At 39.5% G+C, this 20934-nt stretch overlaps 1 protein-coding gene across 1 annotated transcript; it reads right to left on the bottom strand.

Annotated features, from left to right (window-relative positions):
* Positions 1–5658: 5658 nt before the first annotated feature.
* Positions 5659–10619, bottom strand: barhl2 (BarH-like homeobox 2). The gene is made up of 3 exons (XM_072682972.1): positions 9631–10619; positions 7425–7650; positions 5659–6382 (listed from the first exon to the last, which is right to left on the bottom strand). Exons 1-3 carry the CDS (start codon positions 10184–10186, stop codon positions 6082–6084), a joined length of 1083 nt encoding a protein of 360 aa, XP_072539073.1. The 5' UTR covers positions 10187–10619; the 3' UTR covers positions 5659–6081.
* Between the last annotated feature and the right edge of the window lie 10315 nt (positions 10620–20934).

The following is a 20934-nucleotide window of genomic DNA, read 5'->3' as shown; positions in this document are numbered from 1 at the left end:
TTTAGTCTTCTTCTTGCATGGTCACTCAGTTTATGAAGATGGCCTACTCTAGACAGATTTACACATGTGCCATATTCCTTCAATTTATTAATGATTGATTTAATTGAACTCCAGGGGATCTCCAGTGACTTAGATAATCCATCCCTTTCCATGTTGCTCTGCTTCTGGCTCCAGGTTGAATATAAGAGTTTTCCAATTTAAGTTTTGATGCAGCTTGATAATCAAACCTTGACTTGACTTGATTCAAAATTAGACATTTAAAAATAAAAATATCTATCAGCAGTTGAAATGACAGGATCCATAACTACTACGTACTACTAAGTTATGTCCTCAGGGTACAACAGGTTCCTCATGCAAAGTGACCTTAATATAAAGGGTCTTGATATTTCTACCATCATCATTTAGGACTCGTCACTTTGAAATAATTTTTGTGTTTCTTTTGACATATGATTTCCTTAGATATTCAAATAGTACAGATTTGGTTACAAATGGAGGTCATATCTTTGTTACCCTCTTTAAGAGCAGACTCGGTTGATTGCCTTTTGGATATTTTTCAACCTGAAATTGTTTAATGGATGTTTCTGCACCTGTTGAAGTTAAGAAAACTGCAAGCGAACAGAAAGTGCCATGGAGAAACACCATGACAGTGACAGCCATGAAAAGAGAATGCAGAAAAGCTGAATGTAATAGAGAAAGAAAAGAAATATCCTCTATCATATTTATAAACAAAGCCTTTCTAAATTGAACTTTAACACACACACACACACACACACACACACACACACCAATACAGATAGCCCTAGAACTTCTTTGTACTAATTTGTTCAATAATAAAATTTGAACTCATAGACAAGGAACACATTCTGCAAAATCCAATTATCAAACTATGTAAGAACTACCACCACCTAGTAATAACCTTGTTAAAATCTCAGTAAAACATGGCAAAACCCTTTAGGGCACCTCATAACACAAGTTGTCTGAATATGTTGTCATCTGACTTCTTAAAACTCTTGAAGTCCATTGCAGAGGATCTGACACAAACAGTCAACAGTCCAAATAACTGAGAATATCTGGAACAGGTCTGAAATGGGCAATGTCTCATTTAGAAGGCTGGAGATGCTTTGTAACCATTAGTAATTATAAATCTAGTAGGATGGTTGTTGGTCCTCCAGGGATCAATTCTTGGGACACATTTATTCAGTTCATATATGCTTCCATTAGGCCAAATCCTACAAGACAAAATTGATTATCATAATTAATGCAGATGATACACAGATGTATCTGTCTGGTTCTCTCACATAATTATGGCCCTATTGATTTCTTATGTCAATGTATACATAAATATACATTTATGTATACATATTTATGTAATAACTGGATGAAGCAATATGTCGTCCAAGGACAGAGCAGAAATAAGGATTCAGCAGCAATGAGGAACAACTCAGTATCTTTGACTCTTTGAGAAACAGTCAAAACAGTCACCAAAACAAGATTGTATCATCTTGTATATATGATTGTATATCATTCCAACAAGATCTAAAAAATACCATCCTTACTTTTATGTCCAGCAGGATTGATTACTGTAATACTGTTTAACTGGACTTCCTGAAAAGCACATTAAACAGCTCCAGCTGATTCTAAATGCAAGACTTTTACCAAGTGAACAGGGCTACTTCTGCAATCACTACACCGGCTCCCAGTGAGCTATAGAATAGATTTTGTAAGTACTAGTCTATGAACCTCACAATTTATTAGGTCTGCAGTGAATTTGTGATCACTTAAAGAATATAAGCTCATGAGATCACTTAGATCTTTAAATACATCAGCTCATAGAGCCCAGAATCAGAACCAAACATGATTCTTAAATCCAGGTTAAAACACTTCTGTTTACAGGATCCTACAGTTGGGCTCTTGGCATTTCTGCTGCCATGTTTAAATCATCATCATCATCATTGTTATCGTTAATTTTTTTTTAAGAAACAAAATGTGTTTTTCTCTCAATGTAAAGCAATGTGCTATATAAACCAATTTCCCTTGCTCATTAGTTTATCCAATTATGTATCTGTCAGTACATGTGTCTGTCCCCAGTCTCATGTCTCAATGTCCCTTTAGTAGATGACCCAATGCCTAGTGGGATATAAATGTAAATTATTACGTTCGTTTTGCTTCTTGTTTTTCGGTGGGATAAATGAACTGCACACCGATCATATTATTTAAGGCATGCATGAGAGTGTATGCAATCAAAATGACAATAATTGCTAATTGCAATAATTGATCATTTGCCCTTTATGTGCACTCTTAAAAATAAAGGTGCTTCCAATGGTCTTTTATACGATGCAATTGAAGAACCTTTGGTTCCATAAAGAACCGTTTGGTATAGTGCAGATATGTGAGTGTAAAGAACCTTTAAAATGGTGCAGAACCTTTGCATTAAGCGAAGGTTCTTTGGTTCTTCTGATCTCTGGTTCTTCTATGGCATCGCTCATAGAAAACATCGAGCGTTTTTTTTTATAATTCTGTAATAAAATGTTTTAATATGTCAATATTTTGGTCAACTAAATGATCAATGTTAATATCTGCTTGTGCTGTCGGAAGGCATTTCTGTTCCATTTAGGAGAAGGAGCAAATGAAAATAGTGTAAGAAGTACAAAAGTATGGGCAGATGGTCACCCTGAATATCGAGAGTGTTTTCTAAATTTAAAAAAATATGCTCAAGATATTAGTCAGTTTCACACTTTTTGCAGTAATTGCACGATCGAAATTTATGCAAGCATAGGCCTACGTTGCTGCAACGCCTGGCAGACATCACGGCCTCTTAGCAAAAATCCCAATTCACACTTCCCGCTAATCTAACCTTGATGGAACCGTTTCTCCGGTTCCAGCAGCTCCTGAAAACGTTCCTCCTGACAACTCCCAGTCTTAAAATTCATCACTCTGACACCTCGCCATCACCAAGGGACCAGATTAAGGGCCCAATTGCTGATCATTAAAAGGACACCCAGATGCTCGAAGCTGGTTTGCAAGGAGAGTGTGAGCACTTGTACCGTGGCTTGATGTTGCCCAACCCCAACAAAAGTGATCGCAGCCTTTCAGATTTCATCCAGTGACCCCCTTTTGTCCACCTGCTTCTTCATTTCAGCTGGACATGGATCTGTCCCAGCGACACAACGTGGAGTAGAAAGTGAGAGCAGATCCCGTGCTAATGAGCACACTTCCCTCATTAAGGGAGTAACTAAGACATCCCCACTATTACATCAGTTGGGAAAATGTGGCAATTACAGGAGCCTACATGACTTCCTGGAGGCAAACACAGGGTACAAACCGGTTCTCTAAAGGCGTCTGGTTTCGGCTAATGTGTGTGAATGCGTGCATGTGTCTGAGTCGTGAGAATCCTCAATGCATTTGCAGACTCGTCCATCTTTTACTATCTTCTACATGCTTCCTCACAGCTTCACTCTTAAAAATAAAGGTATTACAAAAGATGTTTTAAACGTTGCAACAGACCACTTTTGGTTTCCTTGAGAGCCGTTTTGAAAGAGATGTGTTTACCTTTAAATTGATAAACAAGATTATTTAAGCATTTTAAAGGTTATTCACATGACATGGTTCTTTCTGGAACCCAAAACGGTTCCGCTCAAAAACTATTTCTAGCGCATGTATTTTTAAGAGTGTAGGAAAATCAGCCTGAAGCTACATTGAACTTTATAGTCACTGGAATAGAGTTAATGCAATATCAATTTCTGGTCTGTTAAGGGTTAACTGAGTTGATAGTACCAGTAGTAGGTAATCATAGCTAAAATTACTCTGATTTTCTTGTAGGCATTTGAAGAATCGTTTTTCATTGATCACTGTGATGACCTCTTGGTCTTGGTATTGGGTTTTAATAGCAGAATGTGATGTGACACCCGACCTGGAGAGAGTCAACAGCTAGTTCCATGTTGGGCGTTTCTTTTAACCCCACTAAACCGACTGCTGTTTCAATTATCATCCACCCTTTTAGATCTGCAGACGCGGGAGCTTCTTTTTTTAAATCCCTTATTTATAAAATACATTGATTTTAGTTAACGTCTACTTGATGTTTAAAACCACGCGATTGAACTCCGTTGTACCTAAATGCAGGCCACCAGTTGCTACGTCCTTTAAATAAACGTACATTATTGTATAAATGTAATAAGTTTTCATTTAACACCAAATCTCAGATATATTCCCACTGAAACATATTACCACATTTTAGTTATTTTTCTGCTGCATTTGCTGTAGAAATGTGCGAAACTGCAAAAAGCTATTAAACTGTGTTAGATGAAAAATAAGCGCTAAAGTGATAACAGCTAATGCGCGATCGTGTTATTATTAATATTAATTTTTACCCCCGCGACTATTCTTTTGTTGCAGTTCTCTACACCCCCTCTCCCAACGGTAAAATATTTGTCCTTAGTGGTGGAACAAATAGATAAAAAAAAAATGTAAAGTTAGCCCGAGGGTCTTTAGTCTACATTACATATGTGAGCTCTAATTAGGCTGATTGTGCTGCTCGTATGCGCGAATAGCGCAGGTTCTGCGCAAACTCTCGTCAGTGAGGGGATTCATTTGCGTGCCCTGGATTTATTTCAGTGAGAGAGAAAAAAACACCTAATTCAATGTAACCTGCGTGTTTGTTCTTTTATAATGTAGAAAGTAGACAAGCTGTCCCCTGGCCATCCTTCACTGACCGTGGTAGAGGTCAGGTGTGTAGGCCAGAGCCCTGTAATTTTTTCGTTGCTTGTTTTAAGATACGTCTTAATTAGATGTCTTCGATTCTTTCCCTCCCTTTTTCCCAGCAGTAGCCCACTGTTAACTTTCTTAAGGGGAAACTAAAGAAACGAATAAAATGTGAATTGTGTATGAAAATGATAAATAATAATAACAAAAGTTGTATCTGGATTCCGTTCGTTTTAAACTTGAAAAAACTGTAAAGTATAATACTAAAATAATGCCACTAAATGGTTGCTGTTTATTATTATTATTATTATTATTATTATTATTATTATTATTATTATCCGTAATAGTAGTAGTAGCAGCATTTGTATTAGTCGTATTAATAAACTGGTCGTGCTTTGCGCCGGTACGACTCGCGCTCGTTGTTTCAGTTTGTCAAGAACGTTTGCGCGCAGAGATACGTTTCAAAAAAGCGCAACGGAGTTCGGTGCGGATACACGAGGAACGCAACCTAGAAAAAGACCCAGGACTTGGCGCGCAGTAGTTCTAGTTCTGGAGCTGGATCGCTTGCAGCCGCCCTGTCCTGGCTCGCGCTCTCGGGTTGGTCATTGATATTATCAACGAATATTAGATATGTATGTATGATTAATATTACAGAGCAGGGTACAGTTTGAACGATACCCTAAGCATTTCAAATAGTTACATTTTAATGATGCCAATAAATGAATTAATTAATTGTGTTTAGTTTAGTTCGCTCTTTTTCTTAGAAGTTTAAATGGAAACGATAAAGAGATTCCTCACAGGCCTCGAAGGAGCAGAACGACCAGCGCTACAAACAAAACGTCCTGTTTATTCAGCTGACCTGCATTTTTCAATTACCACTGGTCATTTTAGTGCCTGCACGTGTTTTTATTAACAAGGTTAAAAATGAGCTGTCTTTCCACACAAACCGTCTCACATCCCTTTTTCCTTTTCTTTACCATTCTGTCTTTATTCAACCCCTCCTTTCCGTCTAATAAACTTTTTTAAAGTTTATTTACTAGTATAAGTGTATTTGTACAAAAGAAAACAAAAAAAAAAACAAACAAACAAACGGAGAGCCCGTCACGTGACCAGTCCCTTACTGGAGTTCACTCTCGACTGCTCCATATTAAATAATACTTTGCTTTTTTCTTCATTGCCATCATCTTCGTCTTCTTGTTTAATAAAGCAGTCTTTCAATTGTCTTTTGCAACGGAAAAAAAATCCGCCTCTTCGTCACCTTCCTCCTCTTCATCTTCTTCCTTGATCAGTCTCTCAATGTCTCTGTTCATTGATTAAATTGTTTGTTTTTTTTTATTATTATTATTATTATTATAAACTCCCCCTGTCATCCCCTGGGTAATTTTACCGGGGGTGTTGGGTCCCCAGTGGGTTGAGGGCTGGCTGCCCCCCTGCCCCGAGCCCGTGGATGAGCACGCGCGGCACGAGCGGCGGTCTATGGAGCGCGGGATGTGGCGCGCTGGGGCTCCTGTACATGCTGCTGTACATGGCCGCCGCCGCCGCAGCCGCCGTGCTGCCGTCCACCCCTCCGAGCAGCCCCGGGGGGTAGAAGTAGGGCGACGGAAACATCCGCTGCAGCGCTGAGTAACTTCCCGCCTCGGCCAGCAGCTCCAAACCCACCGCCGTCTGCCGCTTCCATTTAGTCCTGCGCGAGAGAGTAAATAATCGGTGATTAGTAATCAATAACAGTACTGATTAGTGTTCAGCTCTCAAAACATGTCTTTAGTATAAATAAAATAAAACATAAAGTTTAGCCGATATGTTATTTGATTACTAGCGTTTATTGCGGGATAAATGAAAGGCATTATTGATAGTGATTCTTGATACTAAAAGTTTTGTGAATCCCGCAAGGCCCCCGAAAAGCGGCCTAATTATTTTCTTAGTAAGACAAAATTATTCGTCATATTCAATTTATTGTTAATCGCGAATAATTATTATTATAAGTGTTGATTATTGTTTGATTGTTATGTGACCCTAACGAGATCCACACATTATAATCTATGTGCATGCACAATCCGCTACAGACAACAGACTGCTCACTGATCACTGATTAATAAATCACACGTCCCTCTAAAAGTGACCTGATTATTCTCAGAATTAAAAAAAACAAAAAACGCTTTTGTCTGAAAACAGAAAAAACTCAGAAACGCAGTTTACGGTTTATATCGTTTGTTGCTAAAATTAGTATCATCGCTATGTTTTTGTCATTTAAATTGTGTGTATGTGGGATTAAATAGGGGAAAAAAAACTATTGTTTCCATAACATTGTACACCGTGGTATTTGCAGCGCTGACACGAGAGAGAAAGCGAAAAAGGGACGATAAAAATGAATCAACGTATTTATTAACAAACTGTTGTTAAGCATAAACGTAAATGTGTCAAATGAAATCTAAACGGATCAGTCAGATTTTGCATTAAAACCAAACTGCAAAAACAAATTGCATCACCACTGGATCTAATTCATATACATAGACACACCTAAATGATTTTTTGCACCACCCATTATTATGATTATATTATTGTTTAATATTGTTTATAGATTATTCTTCTTATTCTTATTCTTATTCTTATTATCATTATTATTATTATTATTAATAATAATAATAATAATAATAATAATAATAACTGGAGCTGCAGTGTCCTGTCTTAGCTGTGGTGGTGTGAAAGGGGGACAGTGATTGTCTTACCGTCTGTTCTGGTACCAGGTTTTGACTTGTGTGTCTGTGAGGTTGAGCGCCGCCGCCAGGTCCATGCGGTCCTGCACGCTCAGGTACTTCTGCCGCTCGAAGCTGCGCTCCAGCTGGTTCAGCTGATGGTCCGAGAAGGCCGTGCGGGCTTTCCGGGGCTTCTTAGAACGCACGGGGGGACTGTCTCTGGAGCTGGAGATCTCCCGGTCCCCCTCCTCTTTCGTGCCTAAAACATAGGGCAAATACGAATGATATTTAGATGGGAACGTTTTGAGTATAGCTTTTTAGGAAAAAAATAGTCTTATTAACCCGCAGAAACAGCACATGTCTAATGTTATTATTGTTCACTCATGAGCCTTTTTACTCTCGCATTAAAGAGAAACCTCATAATAAATTTAACAAACAATCTGAGAAAATGTGGAATTTGATGGAAGCAATAATTACTGTGGGCCTGATTTGAGTTTGACTGTTTTATATTGCTGAGAGGGAACAGAGCATTAACATCACCATCAGTATCAGACTACACACTGATCAAAATAAACTGTCAAGGAGACACAAAATACTGAGTCTGTTTTTCTGCGAAATAAGAAAAGAAATAAAACTATAGAATCGATCTCTGAATCCATCTCTATTTGTAGCAGTGTTTTGTGGCGCTCCATGATCCCCCCTCTAGGAAGAACAATAATCTCTCTAATTGCCCCACTAGGGAGGCTGCAGCACCGGGGCAACTTCAGCAGGCTTTACATCTGTTATGCTAATATCAGAGAGAGCTCAGTGACAGCATGATTTCAACCTCTTACACAACTATAAGCACTGAGATAAAACACAAAGATTGGAGAAGGTTAGTCTAATTTAGATCATGTTTGATATCAAATGTGCCAAAACATGGCGAAGATTTCAAATAGACCGGAAAATGTGGAAAATCATAACAGTAGATATCACGATATGTATGTGTATTTAAAACATAACAAAATATAAAATATTACCAATACACTGTAAAATAAAACTGCTTTGTAACAATGTGTTTATACAATAAGCAGGCTTTTTTTTTTTGCTTTCTTCAGACATCATTTTAATTATTCTTGCACTGCTTTACCATGTTTCTAATCTTAAATATTGTTATCTATTTAGTGTATTTTAAAGTCATCACGTGATACATCGCTAAAATGTGTTGAGGTTTATTTTTCATTTATTTACTTCTAGACAAGTGATAGTATACATAGAGTCATGTGCTGTGTTTGAATGAATCATTAGTGTCTCTTTTTTTTTATCAAATTATTCTGTGTATTTAATTTATTAAAACAAACGCGCTGTTTCCAAAAATCTAATATATTGGATATATAGAATAGTAGCAACGGATGTTTGTAACAGTAACAGCAATAAATGATATTTGTAACGGTAACAGTAGGATATTTGATTGAACCACTAACACAAACTGACATTAGAATGAGTGACTCGGAAATCTAAGGTGGTATAGGAAAAATAAGAAAAATTCTGAAAACAAAAAAGGCTACATGTTTTGTGTGTGTGTGTGTGTGTGTGTTTTATTTTTAGATCATAATTAAATGGGAGTGTTTTAATTCCAACATGTTTATCATATAATCATACAAAGTACTAGAAATACTGAGTTAATTTAAACTCCAGTAGTTAGTGTATTAAACGGACTAGTAAAGGACTTTATTTTCACTTCACAATTGATGAAAATTTACTATTAAAAATGTAAAAAAAAAAACGTTTTAATCCAATTGTTAAGTTCCGTTCTTAACATGACAGTAACGGTGTGTCTGAACTGGCCTGAAGAATTTAAACTAAGTACGATTTAAAAAGAAGAACATAATAAAACAAAGGAAGGCGGTGAAAAGTTATTTTTACTGAATTAGATTTTATTTAACGATTTAAACCTCTGATTTAAAAATGCTGAGATTAAAACTCGCAAACATCTAGTTTATAACGGATGTAAACAAAACGTTAAACAGTCTTCGCGGATAGGACGAGCACATTCTTTCGTTTTTTGCACTTTAAAAATTGGATTTCGTTTTTTATATATCTTTGAAAATAAATGAAACCCCCTAAAGGCATTATCTTTAGTAATTATATTAATAATCTGACAAAAAAATGTAAACATTTTTCGAAATCGTTATTTCTTCTAAACGTTTTTATTTCTTCTAAACGTTTATTGATATAAATCCTAAATGAAATCTCTCACCGTTGCACTTGCCCTCTCCCTGCGCATCCTCTCTTTTCTCCGCTTTGCTCCTGCTTTCCTCCTGCTCCGCTTTGCTCCTGAACGGGTCTGCGGCTCCTCCGGCTCCTCCGGCAGCTCCGGTTCCGCCCCCCTCCGCCTTGGGTGCGTGCTGGTGCGGGGACGGCGCCGCGGCGCTCGTGCTGTAGGGCGCGCAGGCGGCCAGTGGCTTGCCGTCGCCCAGAATGTCCTTGATGAGGAAAGAGGAGGTGGCAGTCCGCGGGGCCTGGGGCTGCGGCGAGAGCTGGCGGTGAGGATGATGATGGTGGTGCTGATGGTGCTGATGGTGGTGGTGATGAAGGCCGTCTTGAAGGAGTCCGTGCGGCTCGGGAGGCTCCGCGGTGACCGAGATGGGCGAGGAGGGCGCCGTGCCCACCGTGTCCACGTCCGAGCACGGGGAAGGGGTGGACTGGCCGCGGTAATCCGCACGAAAGTCTCCGTTCATGAGCGCAGAAGTGCACGGGTTGGACGCGGAGAGAATAGTGTCTATTCCGAAACTAGACCCGCTGGATCCCTCCATGGTGGTCGGTCGGTGATGATTAGGGAGCTTTCATCACAACTTTTTCCTCCATTAGTTTCAAAATGAGGATAAGGAAGAGAGAAGGGAAAAAAGGACACAAAACCAAACGGTGCGTAAAAACCGTCGCCAAATTACGCACCAAGCGAAAGCCACCAAACTGAGCAAAGAGAAGAGTGAGCTAACATTTCAGAAACACGCTGAAAACTGGAGAAAAAAATCCTTCAGGAACGGTGCGGTGTTCTGTGCTCCAGCTCCAAGATGTTCGTACATTCAGTGTGAAATGTGGACAGCGGTGCGGTGTGTGTTAAGCTCCCACGTCCCTGTGTTTTTTTCTTTCTCTCTCTTTTTGTTGTTGTTGTTGTTCTGCTCATTGAACTTTTTCTCTCAAAGTTGAGCTTTTCGCAGAGGCTCTAAACTCCTCGACATCACTCTCTCTTTCTCCTCTTTTTTTGCTAGTAAAATCCTTTCCAGTGTGGCTCGCCGATGACTTCCTCTGGTGACGTCACGACCCGGCGTGGACGTGTGCGTGCGCGCGCGCGAGCGTGTTGTGTTTTCTCCTTTATTATAACACACTCCTCGTGCCCCCCCCACCCCCACCCTCCCGCCGCGCCTTCTCTCTCTTCATTGGCCAGATTGTGACAGGACCCTGATCCAACCAATCAGGTAGCCTCTTAGAACCGCTCAAACAAATCTGAATGCTCATTTTTCCTCCTTTTTCAGACATACACTCCCTCTACAATCTCAGATTGAGCCATAAACCGATTAAACTGTTATTAAAAAAATATATAATTTTTTTTTTAACCGTGTATTAACCAGAGATTAACTGTACAGACTATAATAGGGTATAATTTTGGGACAATAGCAGGACTTAAAACAATCACAGGTAGAAGTGCATCAGTGACAGGTAATAGGTCATTTTATTTATTATTATTTAGTGCAACAATTGCGTCAAATGTTTTATTGTTTATCAGTCATTTTCAGCATTAAAAAGAAAAAAAGTAAGGGAAATAAATATTCTACGTGTTTTTTTTTTTTTTTTTTACCAAGTTAACGAAGATACGCGTCGTTTTTTGTTATGATTACGGTTGTGATTTTCCTTTTTGAAGAGTGGGAAGACGTTGATGCGAGTGAGTGGGACGTCTGTTGGAGGAGCAGCAGCTCGAGCTCCAGCCCCCCTCTCCGGGATGAGCTGATAGTTATTGTGTGTGTCAGGGCCTTTTGGAGTGAAAGCAATGACTCTCAATAGCTCAAGGGAACCAAAGTGGTGGGGATATTGTAAATGACATTTTGCTCGGCTGCTTTTATTCTTGCCTGTATTTTTCTAAATAACCCTTCTTTTTTTGGATGGATCTAAAACAGCAGCAAGAGCAATGGTATGGTTTCAGATTAGGCAGTAAAACACCACGCTGGACCCTGGCTCGAACGTCCAGCGGGCTGATGAGAAGTGCCACACTGATCCCCATCAACCCTCCTCTTCGTCCTAATTAGCGCCGTCATAACGAGCCTAATTAATATTCAAGCTCATTTGAAAGCGGGCGCCAGTAGAGCTGCAGACTGGAGCGCGCGCTCAGACCCCGTGTGCTGCCTCTCTCTCCACGAGCTCTGCTGTAGCTTCCACACCTCTCATTTTCAGTAAGGGTGTAGCTTTTTTTTTTAACTTCTCTCTCTCTCTCTCTCTCTTTCTCTCTCGCTCTCTCTCCCCTACAGGTTTGTTGTTGTGAGTGTGTTTTCCAGACCGGTTCTGAGATTGATCGAGCTGAGATTGGAACTAACTGATGGATCTACGGGGATTCATCTCATAGGTTTGTTCCCTAAAATTCACCTAAATTCTCTCGCAGGTCAAAACTGTGTGAAGAAAAAAATTCAGTTTTTCTCGTTGTTTTTCATTGCCTTTTATATAATTTTACTCTGAATTCCTGATTTATTTTATTTCATCTAAATTTTATTAAGAAATGTAGGTCTTTTAAACAAGAGTATCTTAACTATTTTTGTCCAGTCGAACATTTTAAAACGTTAATATAAATGTTTTTAGGTGTTTTAACGGGCTACTAAAAGCGACTTTTATGTGACATCAAATGTTTACGGATATTTTCTTTCATGTCTTACATGAAGCTAACCTGACTCCAGTATAATTGCAAACATGTTAACCACTAATAGTGACACTAAAAAATATATGCAATATTTTATCAGAATTGTGTTTTACAAATTTCCTGTCATTTTTAAAATAGATGATGTGAACGTCTATTAATTATCGCTGCTTTTATGTAGCGCTTTATTTAGTCTTTAAATAGACGAAAATTTGCTGTATTATTATTGCATTATTGTAATATTCTAAAAGCACAAAATATGTCTTATTTTGTCTTAATAAATTAATTAGATCACAGAAAGTATTTCAGGTGTTTCCATGATTAATCGACAGAAATATATAAGCTATTTAATACTGGCAGATTACGAAGACTGAAATGGTGGTGGAGTTCAAATTGAAAAGAACTGAAAAGACAGACACAACACAAATAACTATGCTTTTGAAAGTCTTTCTTGTGTTTTTATTAGTAATGTGATGAAACAGCTTCAGCAGAGTCTCAGTTTCACCACAAGACGGCGCCAAAGATCCCACCTAGTCTCTAACAGTTGGTGCTCTGCATACAAGAACGCAGACCTGTGTCCTGCGGATTACTTTACATCTATATATCTCAAACTATTTAGCCCAAGTTTGCGTTACTTTAACTAGTTTAAACTTGATTATTACAAAGCTGTTTTTCCAGACCCAGATTAAGCCTTTTAGTGATGAAACAGCATTGACATTGGAGTTTAGCCTAGGACTAGACACAATCCATGACCAAGTAACTGTTCTTTTATGGTATAATCTACTAAATTATTCAACAAATACCGCACTTGTTTGATATGCCACTCAAATGTGAGGTTGCCTTTAATATAAAATCACTGTTGCATATTCAAAGAAACTTTTGCTGCTGCAGGAATATACTGCTACTAGAACCATAAAGCAGAACCTAAAGTGAAGTCAACAAGATTAACCATCATTAAGGCTTTAAATGTGGTTCATCTGTATTTACAAGACAATAACCTACTGCTGGCCAGATTTCATTTGCTCACCCTCTTGTCTGAGAAAAATCAAAGTGATGGTTGAACACGCCAGTCAATCTCATGAGACAAAAGCAGCATGTTCATTAACAGTTTCCTAATTGCAACAACCTCATTGAGCCTCAATCAATTGCTTTATTAGGTTTAAGGGACGCTTCTGGAACAAATTGAATGCAACCAGTCAGGGTATCGTCTGATTAGCTGTGGTGGGGAGGGGGGGTGGGACCTGATCGATGACGGAACAATGAAATTGTAGTTTCCACCATATTGATTCAACCCTGTGTGTGAACATCTCACAGCAGTCACGGCAGTCAGAAATACAAACTGTAAAAATGATCTAAACTATATTGGGAAATGAGTGTGGATTTTAGGAAGAGGAAATGGTATCATTATTTTGATCTGATGTCTAAATCATTTTCTACAGTGTACAATGCCAAACTGGAAAAGTGCAGTCTTTTTTTCTGCAAATTATAAAATTTGTATTAGGAACCTCTTTGTAAAATAGAGCAGAGCTGCCCAACCAACATCTAACAGAAGAGGTCAGAACAAGTGGACATCAGGGGCAGAAATTTATGCTCTTTCTTTCAGAAATTGATACAACATTAAATAAATTTCACTGTGGTCTTATAGAAACATGTATCTCATGTATCATTTTTTTCTATTTTCAGTTTTCTCCGTGGTTTGAACCCTGTAGCTGTTCGGTACATAATGTAAATAATTCTGGATGAACAGACCAATAGAAATGCTCTAAATTACTTTAAAAAAAAAAAAACTCTTATTTTACATTGACTTCCATTCAAAATTAGGAACATTTTTGACTTTTTCCTGAAAGACACCATTTTTGACCATATTTTTCATTGGACAGCGACAATTTGTTTTCTGAAATTTATGCATTATCTAACATTACACAACTAGTTTTAATTACCATTAATCACATAAAAACTTTAAAAAAGTAATTCTACTTATTAAAATATTTACTTTATGCCTACCTCTTGATTTGCATTCTGCCTCATACCCAGACCTAGCAACATACAATCCCAGTTAATCCACTGACAAACAAAAGCCTGTCACTCTGCAAATTTGTTTATTATTATATGACATCTGAGTAAAGAAGGAGACTGAAGTTCATTCATCATAGAGCTTAGAAATGAAGTGCTTTTGTTTTTCATTGGTCTATTTCAGACCTGTATGTTGAGCATCATCCAGCCATCAAATTGTAGTGCCCTATTTTCCATAGCTATATAATATACTATATTGTTGTTACAAATAAGGGTTGATCTGCCTAGCCTTCAAGAATAAACCACAATATAAATATACATATATAAATGCTTCTTCAGTTAAATGAAATTTAACACTTAATGTGAAAACTGTGTAGAAAGGATAATTTTCTGCAATCCTAGAGAGACATTTGGTATGGCAGGTTTCTACCGACGATTTGCATTAATAGCTATTGGTTTAGATGCATTCAGCCAGTACATTAGCACTGGGGCATAAGATTACTGATTAGCTAAAAAAAGTGTTGCAGACTAAGTTGTAGGTGTGGTGTACCTGAGGAAAAAGTGATTACAACCTTGCACAAACAGATCCAGGAGCAAAAAACGATTGGCCTGACTGTCAACGTTTTAGCCATCTCTCGCTAAATATGTCTGACATCATATTTCAGCAGACGAGGAGACTAACATGAAATTATGAGTCAAGAAAATCAACATAAAAATAATATTTTAGAAGCTCTTGTGTGAAAGGTTAGTGTTCTTTGTGCGTTGTGACATTTACAAGCGAAGCTTATTAGATCCCAATATTACACTTTTTTTTAAACCAGGTCTTAACAGTGTTTTTTTTTTCTTCTCTCTCTTTCTCTTTATGTCACTCTCTTTCACCTGTGCCTGAATTTACTCTGTAATAAAACATGTGACATTCAAGTTTAATTTGAAGTGCAGCCTGGGTATTAATCCAAAGACACACATGGAAGAGAAATAATAAGCTGTATCGAAGGACACAGTGTGGAGGCTTTGGTAATCTGAGTGAGACATCCATCAGAGATTTGATTTAATACCAAAATCAAATGCGCCGATAAAGAGAGCCAGCATGCATGTGAGCATCAGCTCTGCTAAAATAAAGGGGCAGAAAAAACTCCAGAAAAGGGGCAGAAAAACTATGACACTGTCTGATTACCTATTGTTTTTTTTAATGAACTTGTCACCTGTCCAGTCAGGAGAAAAGTGCATCAGAGTTTGACACACAGCAAAACCCCCAGTGGTGCACAAACACCTGCAGGTGGGATCCTAATTCAGCTGGAACCCAAATGAACACTGAAAGAAGGAATTTAACACTGTGGGTGTTCATTCAACACTTGGAAGGAGGGGGTTCCTCTGCAGAGCAATCTATGACTGGACCACATTGGTCTCATCTTTGTTAGTATGTCCTGCTTGTACTCTGTGGTGTGTGCGGAAGCCTTATTGATTTGCATGTTTTTCCTGCCACACACTCTCTGCAAGGTTGTCATACCACTGGAGATGTTGTTTTTTTCTTATATATAATCACTTAATCACCAACACTGTCAGTCACACAATATGCACACATGACCAACAACACAAACAAACCTACAGAATAAACCAATGCTATTTACATTGATTTACAAGTAGCTAGCATTATATGTGATGTAGTGTGGATTTATGAATTCAACAATAGATAGTTTGATAGTGAAGGTGCTATTGACCTAACTTCCTAGCCAAGATAGGTAGCTAGCTAGTAACATAGATAGATACATAGATAGATACATATATGTGCAGATTTATAAACATTTTATTCAATATTTCAAGGTTTGTGGGAATACAAAAGTTTATTAACTTGTTATTAATATTTTGAAATTAAAAGTAATGTTTCATCAGGTAATCTGTTTGAAATTGTATGTCACAAATTGTATATCCCAGCTTTCTATAGCTATACACATTATATTAGACCCATTGCAAATTGTACAGTTTTTTGTAAACTGTTCTAATATTTTAAACCAAATAAATATTTTTTATACAAAAATAAAAACAGTGATTCCAAACCTTTAAATGGTAATGCAAGTATAGATAGATAGATAGTGCTTTAGATACTGTATTATCACTAAGCTTACATTACTAAGTTTAACTACCCTTTACACATAATCTTTAGCAGCTTGCACCCACAAGCTTTAAAGGTAGAGCCTGTGGTGATCACACTTTACAAAGGTAACCTGGGGGTCAGGAGGGGTCACCGCCATTTCCTATTATCTTACCTGTGCTCTGAAAGAAAGACTTAAACAGAGCCAAAGACAGACGAGGGGGGTGAGAGAAAGGGAAGAGGAGGAGACAGAGGCTAGGAGAGTGATGGGGGGTGGACACTGAGCAAGCGCTGGGCGAACTGTGCAAGTGATTTCCTTTCAAGCCATCAAAAGGCAGATTGATTTTGTCCAACACAGGTCTGCTCAAATTTAAAACCGTCCCTGGGTTATTATTGTGATAGGCATCAAATCTGACAGGCTGTTGGAGGCTAAATGGGGGAAATCTCTTGTTTACTGAGGATCTTAACGGCAGTCATCCAAATTTAGCCCGACACCCAGGGCAAGCTCAGCTCTCCAAGCCCGACTTGTCTCCAGCCTCTGCCTGTCTATGTGCTTAGGAAATGCGTGGGACGCCTCTGCCAAAGCCCACTGAGCCTCAGCACACTGCACCATCAAGCCACATGTTGACTGGGGACTTTTTTAAGGCCCAAACCCTCATTTACCTTCTGTGTGTTGAAAACAGTTGGTGTGGTTTATTTGTGAGAAGACAATAATGATGAATGTGTCATGTGTCATTAATTGCCCATACTTTTATATATGAAAGAATAAAGTGCAAGTAAGATAATAAGCAATACTGATACTTATTCATAGTAATAAAAAAATGATAAATTATGGTATGTTCATGTGTCGTAAACAAGGGAAAAATACAAATAAAATAAATTAAAATAAAAAAGAAACTATATTTACATGGTATATCATATGTAATATATATATATATATATATATATATATATATAGAGAGAGAGAGAGAGAGAGAGAGAGATTTATGGTGCAGTAAAAGCACATGCATGAATGAACGACACAGCAACACACGTTTCTTTCATAGCAGGAGGAAATAAAGGTGAGAGCAATGAAAGAGCAGCAAGGGGGCAGGAGGAGAGAAATGAGAAAATGCTTGAGTGTAAGAGAGAGAGAGAAAGACAGAGAGAGAGAGAGGGAGAGAGAGAGAGAGAGAGAGAGAGAGAGAGAGAGAGAGAGAGAGAGAGAGAGAGAGAGAAAGAAAAGCAAAAGCAAAGCAAAGCAATGATTAAATGATCAAAAGCTGGCAGAGCGAGGCTCTGTGTCACTGCCAAGCGCACTCATCTACCCACAAGTGAAAGTTGGGTTTCAAGCACAGTGTAATTATAGCCGGGGATGTCAGTTTGACATTAATGCAGCCAGCAGAAATTCCCTAATTGGCCTCAGAGGAGAAAGTGAACCAGAAAATATATTAACATTTTAAAAAAGCATATTTTGCCTAATCCTTTCACTTTCCAACAATATTTGAAGACCAAAATGCCCCAGGCATGAGAATTTAAATGAGCAATTTTGTTTTTGAAGGAAACGGCCAATGAGACAGAAAATAGACTAAAGGGAAATCATTAGTGTATGAGAGATCCTGACAGGCTCGCCCGGCTGACTGGCTGGCCTGTCACTGGAAGTCTGTGTTCTTCGGCTCTACGCTATGAGCTAAGCAGATAACATGAAAAGACCCATAAACGTGCAGCCAGGAGTCAAAGCCTATTATCTGGAGTTTTAAATGTGAGGCTACGGAAGAGGAAGGAGAGAAAACAGGAACGGAGAAGGGCGGGACGCAGCAGAGGGGGCTGAAGACGGGGTCGGTCCTCATGCATGAGCAACAACAAAAAAAATTCAGGCCAGTTGTAGAGACGTCATACCAGACCCATATCTGAACCCATACAGTGCCTTAGCCGTGGCGTTATACAGCCACTAAGTCGCAACGTGAAGGCAGAAGATAGCTGCAAAATGCTTTAAGTTGGAAGTGGTAGTGCTGTCACAGGCCGGCGAGCTGATGTGATGTGACCGCATGAAGGAGACACAGCAAAGTGCAGTCAGGAGACGTTAGGCCAGTCCCTGGGTGACGGAGCAGCTGAGGCTAGCATGGCCCCAGGCTGCCCACTGCAGGCCACACACTCCGTCTGTATCGCACTGGCCTTTTGAAACAAAACACGGAGAAGAAACGGCCAGGGGAGGCTGTCCCGGCCTCGGCCAAGATGGGCTGTCTATTTCTCGACCGGCAGGAAAAGAAAGGGAACGAGGGGAGGGGAGCGAGAATAACAACACGTCTCAGAGCATGCGTCTCTTTAGCGTGACTACAAAGGGCGTCTGATGTTTCTACTTGCTTAGAGTCAGATGCTGTTGCCATTTGATGGTCCAAGTTTTCCATAGGCATCTTAGGTGTGTGTGTGTTTGTTTTCATACATTTTCAGGACAAAACAAGGAAAATCAGGACACAAGAAAAACAGCAAAACTATTCATTTTTGGGCACTAAGATTAAAGGCCTAGTCTTTATGCCCTGCTACCCTGTACATTCTGTTTTTGTGTTATTTGTGTTGTATTTTTCAATGTAGTGAAAACACCACATTGGTGTCAGAAGTAGCAGCCGAGATAGATGAGGTACAGCAGCAAATCAAAATGCTTGAAGCCCTGGGGTAAAAAAAAGATGCGTGAGCCTGAGCACTGCCAGACTGGACTAGCCAACCACTAACCACAATCAGGCTCTACACCTCGCCCAGAATGCCAGAGGTAGAGGACAGTGGACAGCTCACACTTGCACAACGGACTGTGTTGGTGTTCCTGCATGTGGAAGGTCAGTTTGTTGTGGGTGCTGGATGCCATTCATTCCATGAACTGACCATGATTCACTAGCATGTCTGATTTAGTTTAAAGATCCAAAAGGGCAGGTGGTTTGCTTGGTTGCTGCACTGCAGGAGTACCAGTTCAGCATCCAGTTGCTGCCAGGTGACTCCACAACCATCTCACACTCTCTGCTTGGAAGAGGGCGGCTGCCATTGCAATCTCCTGTAGGTGAGAGCAAAGAAAGACTGCTCCACTGTGCTGCTCCTAGTGATGTAGTTATGTAGTCCTGTAGTATGGAGGATTCATGGAAGTCTGAGCTACCTCACAAGCTCCAGTAGTGGAAAACCCTCAGAAGCCAGTGTGGTTGGATGTTGAACCCCATAACCTGACCATGAAGGCCTCAGCCTACTTCTCATTATGGGACAACCTGGCAGGGCTTTCTGGGATGCTTTATCAACAATGTGAGACAACAATCCCAGAGAACTTGGTGCGGCAGGTCCTGATACCCCCACAACCTGAGTGGAAGTCTTGTACGCTGTCCATGGTCCGACTGGTGTGGATCACTTTAACATTACGAAGATATTGCAGCTACTTAGACGGCATTTCTGGTCCAGGTGCTGCACTAATGTGGAGCTACATGGACACATCTGTGAGCAATAGACCTGCAGAGCAAAGAACCCCTCCATTCACAGAGCAGTGGGTTGATGGAAAGACGCTACCTGCCTTTGGTGCTATAGGCATGCCGGACAGTTATGCAGGAGTTGATGGGATTCACACCAGTCATGTTGATGTCAGGACATGAGCTGCAGACACAGACAAACCTTATGTTTGTACCACCAGGGGGTTGAGGTCAAAGCTGTGTCAGAGGCAGGAAAAATCAAGCTTTCACCACAAGGTTCTCAGGTCTGGCTGTTCAACCAGTGACAGAAGAATGGATGTTGCAACTGGGGGGTTTGATGCAGGCCACCAGCCACCTCCAGGACTATGTTATGCATTAAGGCAACTCTAGAAGGGAAATCTTGTATCTATGTCCAATACCACATAATTTGATGTATGTGACAGAAAGTACGAACAGAGGGGCATATATTTTATGTACACATATACTGTATACTATTATTATTACACATAGGCATTCACACATATATAACAATGATAGCACACATTATTATTTCATATGTAGATAGATAGTATATGTGGGATATATGTGACCGATATCCTGACATTATATAAAAACATATGTGTGTGTGAGAGAAAGAGAGATACATTCTTGTTTATATGTACAGGTATGTGCGTGTAAATATGTGTAAACCTGTAGTTTATTCATTTATATTTAATCGCTCCATCCTCGCCAGCTATATAGAGGCGGACCAGGGCATCTGGCTTCTTGGATGGACCGATACACGCTGAGCAAAGCATTTAATCAGCAGCTTTGATAAACATTTGGCACCTAATTGATGGGCTTCTGTTACTGACGCCCACAGCCCAGGGCGAAAGATTGAGACAAAGACGGGTTTTCAGCGGCAATTTCAGGATTTCTATCCCTCCCCCTCTACGCGTCAGCCCACCTGTCACTCAGCCTGACATAAGGCCGGGGGATATCAAAGGAAGAGCGGACTTTTCATCTCAAGGAAGCTCAGGCATGGTAAATGTGAAGCAAGTTCAGAAATGTTAAGAAATATGTGCAGGCGAGTAACAGTCAATAAGCTATGAAGATCCAACGTTTCATTGATTGACTAAAACAGTCTTCCCTGAGTCTGTA

Source organism: Salminus brasiliensis, chromosome 7 (genome assembly GCF_030463535.1).
Source record: "Salminus brasiliensis chromosome 7, fSalBra1.hap2, whole genome shotgun sequence".
NCBI classification, from domain to species: Eukaryota; Metazoa; Chordata; class Actinopteri; order Characiformes; family Bryconidae; genus Salminus; species Salminus brasiliensis.
This window is presented reverse-complemented; position numbering and strand designations above follow the sequence as displayed.

Excerpts from the sequence above, each read along its gene's own strand:
- barhl2 (XM_072682972.1), bottom strand. The coding sequence starts at position 10,186 with ATGGAGGGATCCAGCGGGTCTAGTTTCGGAATAGACACTATTCTCTCC. Across the intron at positions 7,651-9,630 it reads GGGAGAGGGCAAGTGCAACG|GCACGAAAGAGGAGGGGGAC; the intron begins GTGAGAGATTTC and ends CCTATGTTTTAG. Across the intron at positions 6,383-7,424 it reads ACCTGGTACCAGAACAGACG|GACTAAATGGAAGCGGCAGA; the intron begins GTAAGACAATCA and ends TCTCTCGCGCAG.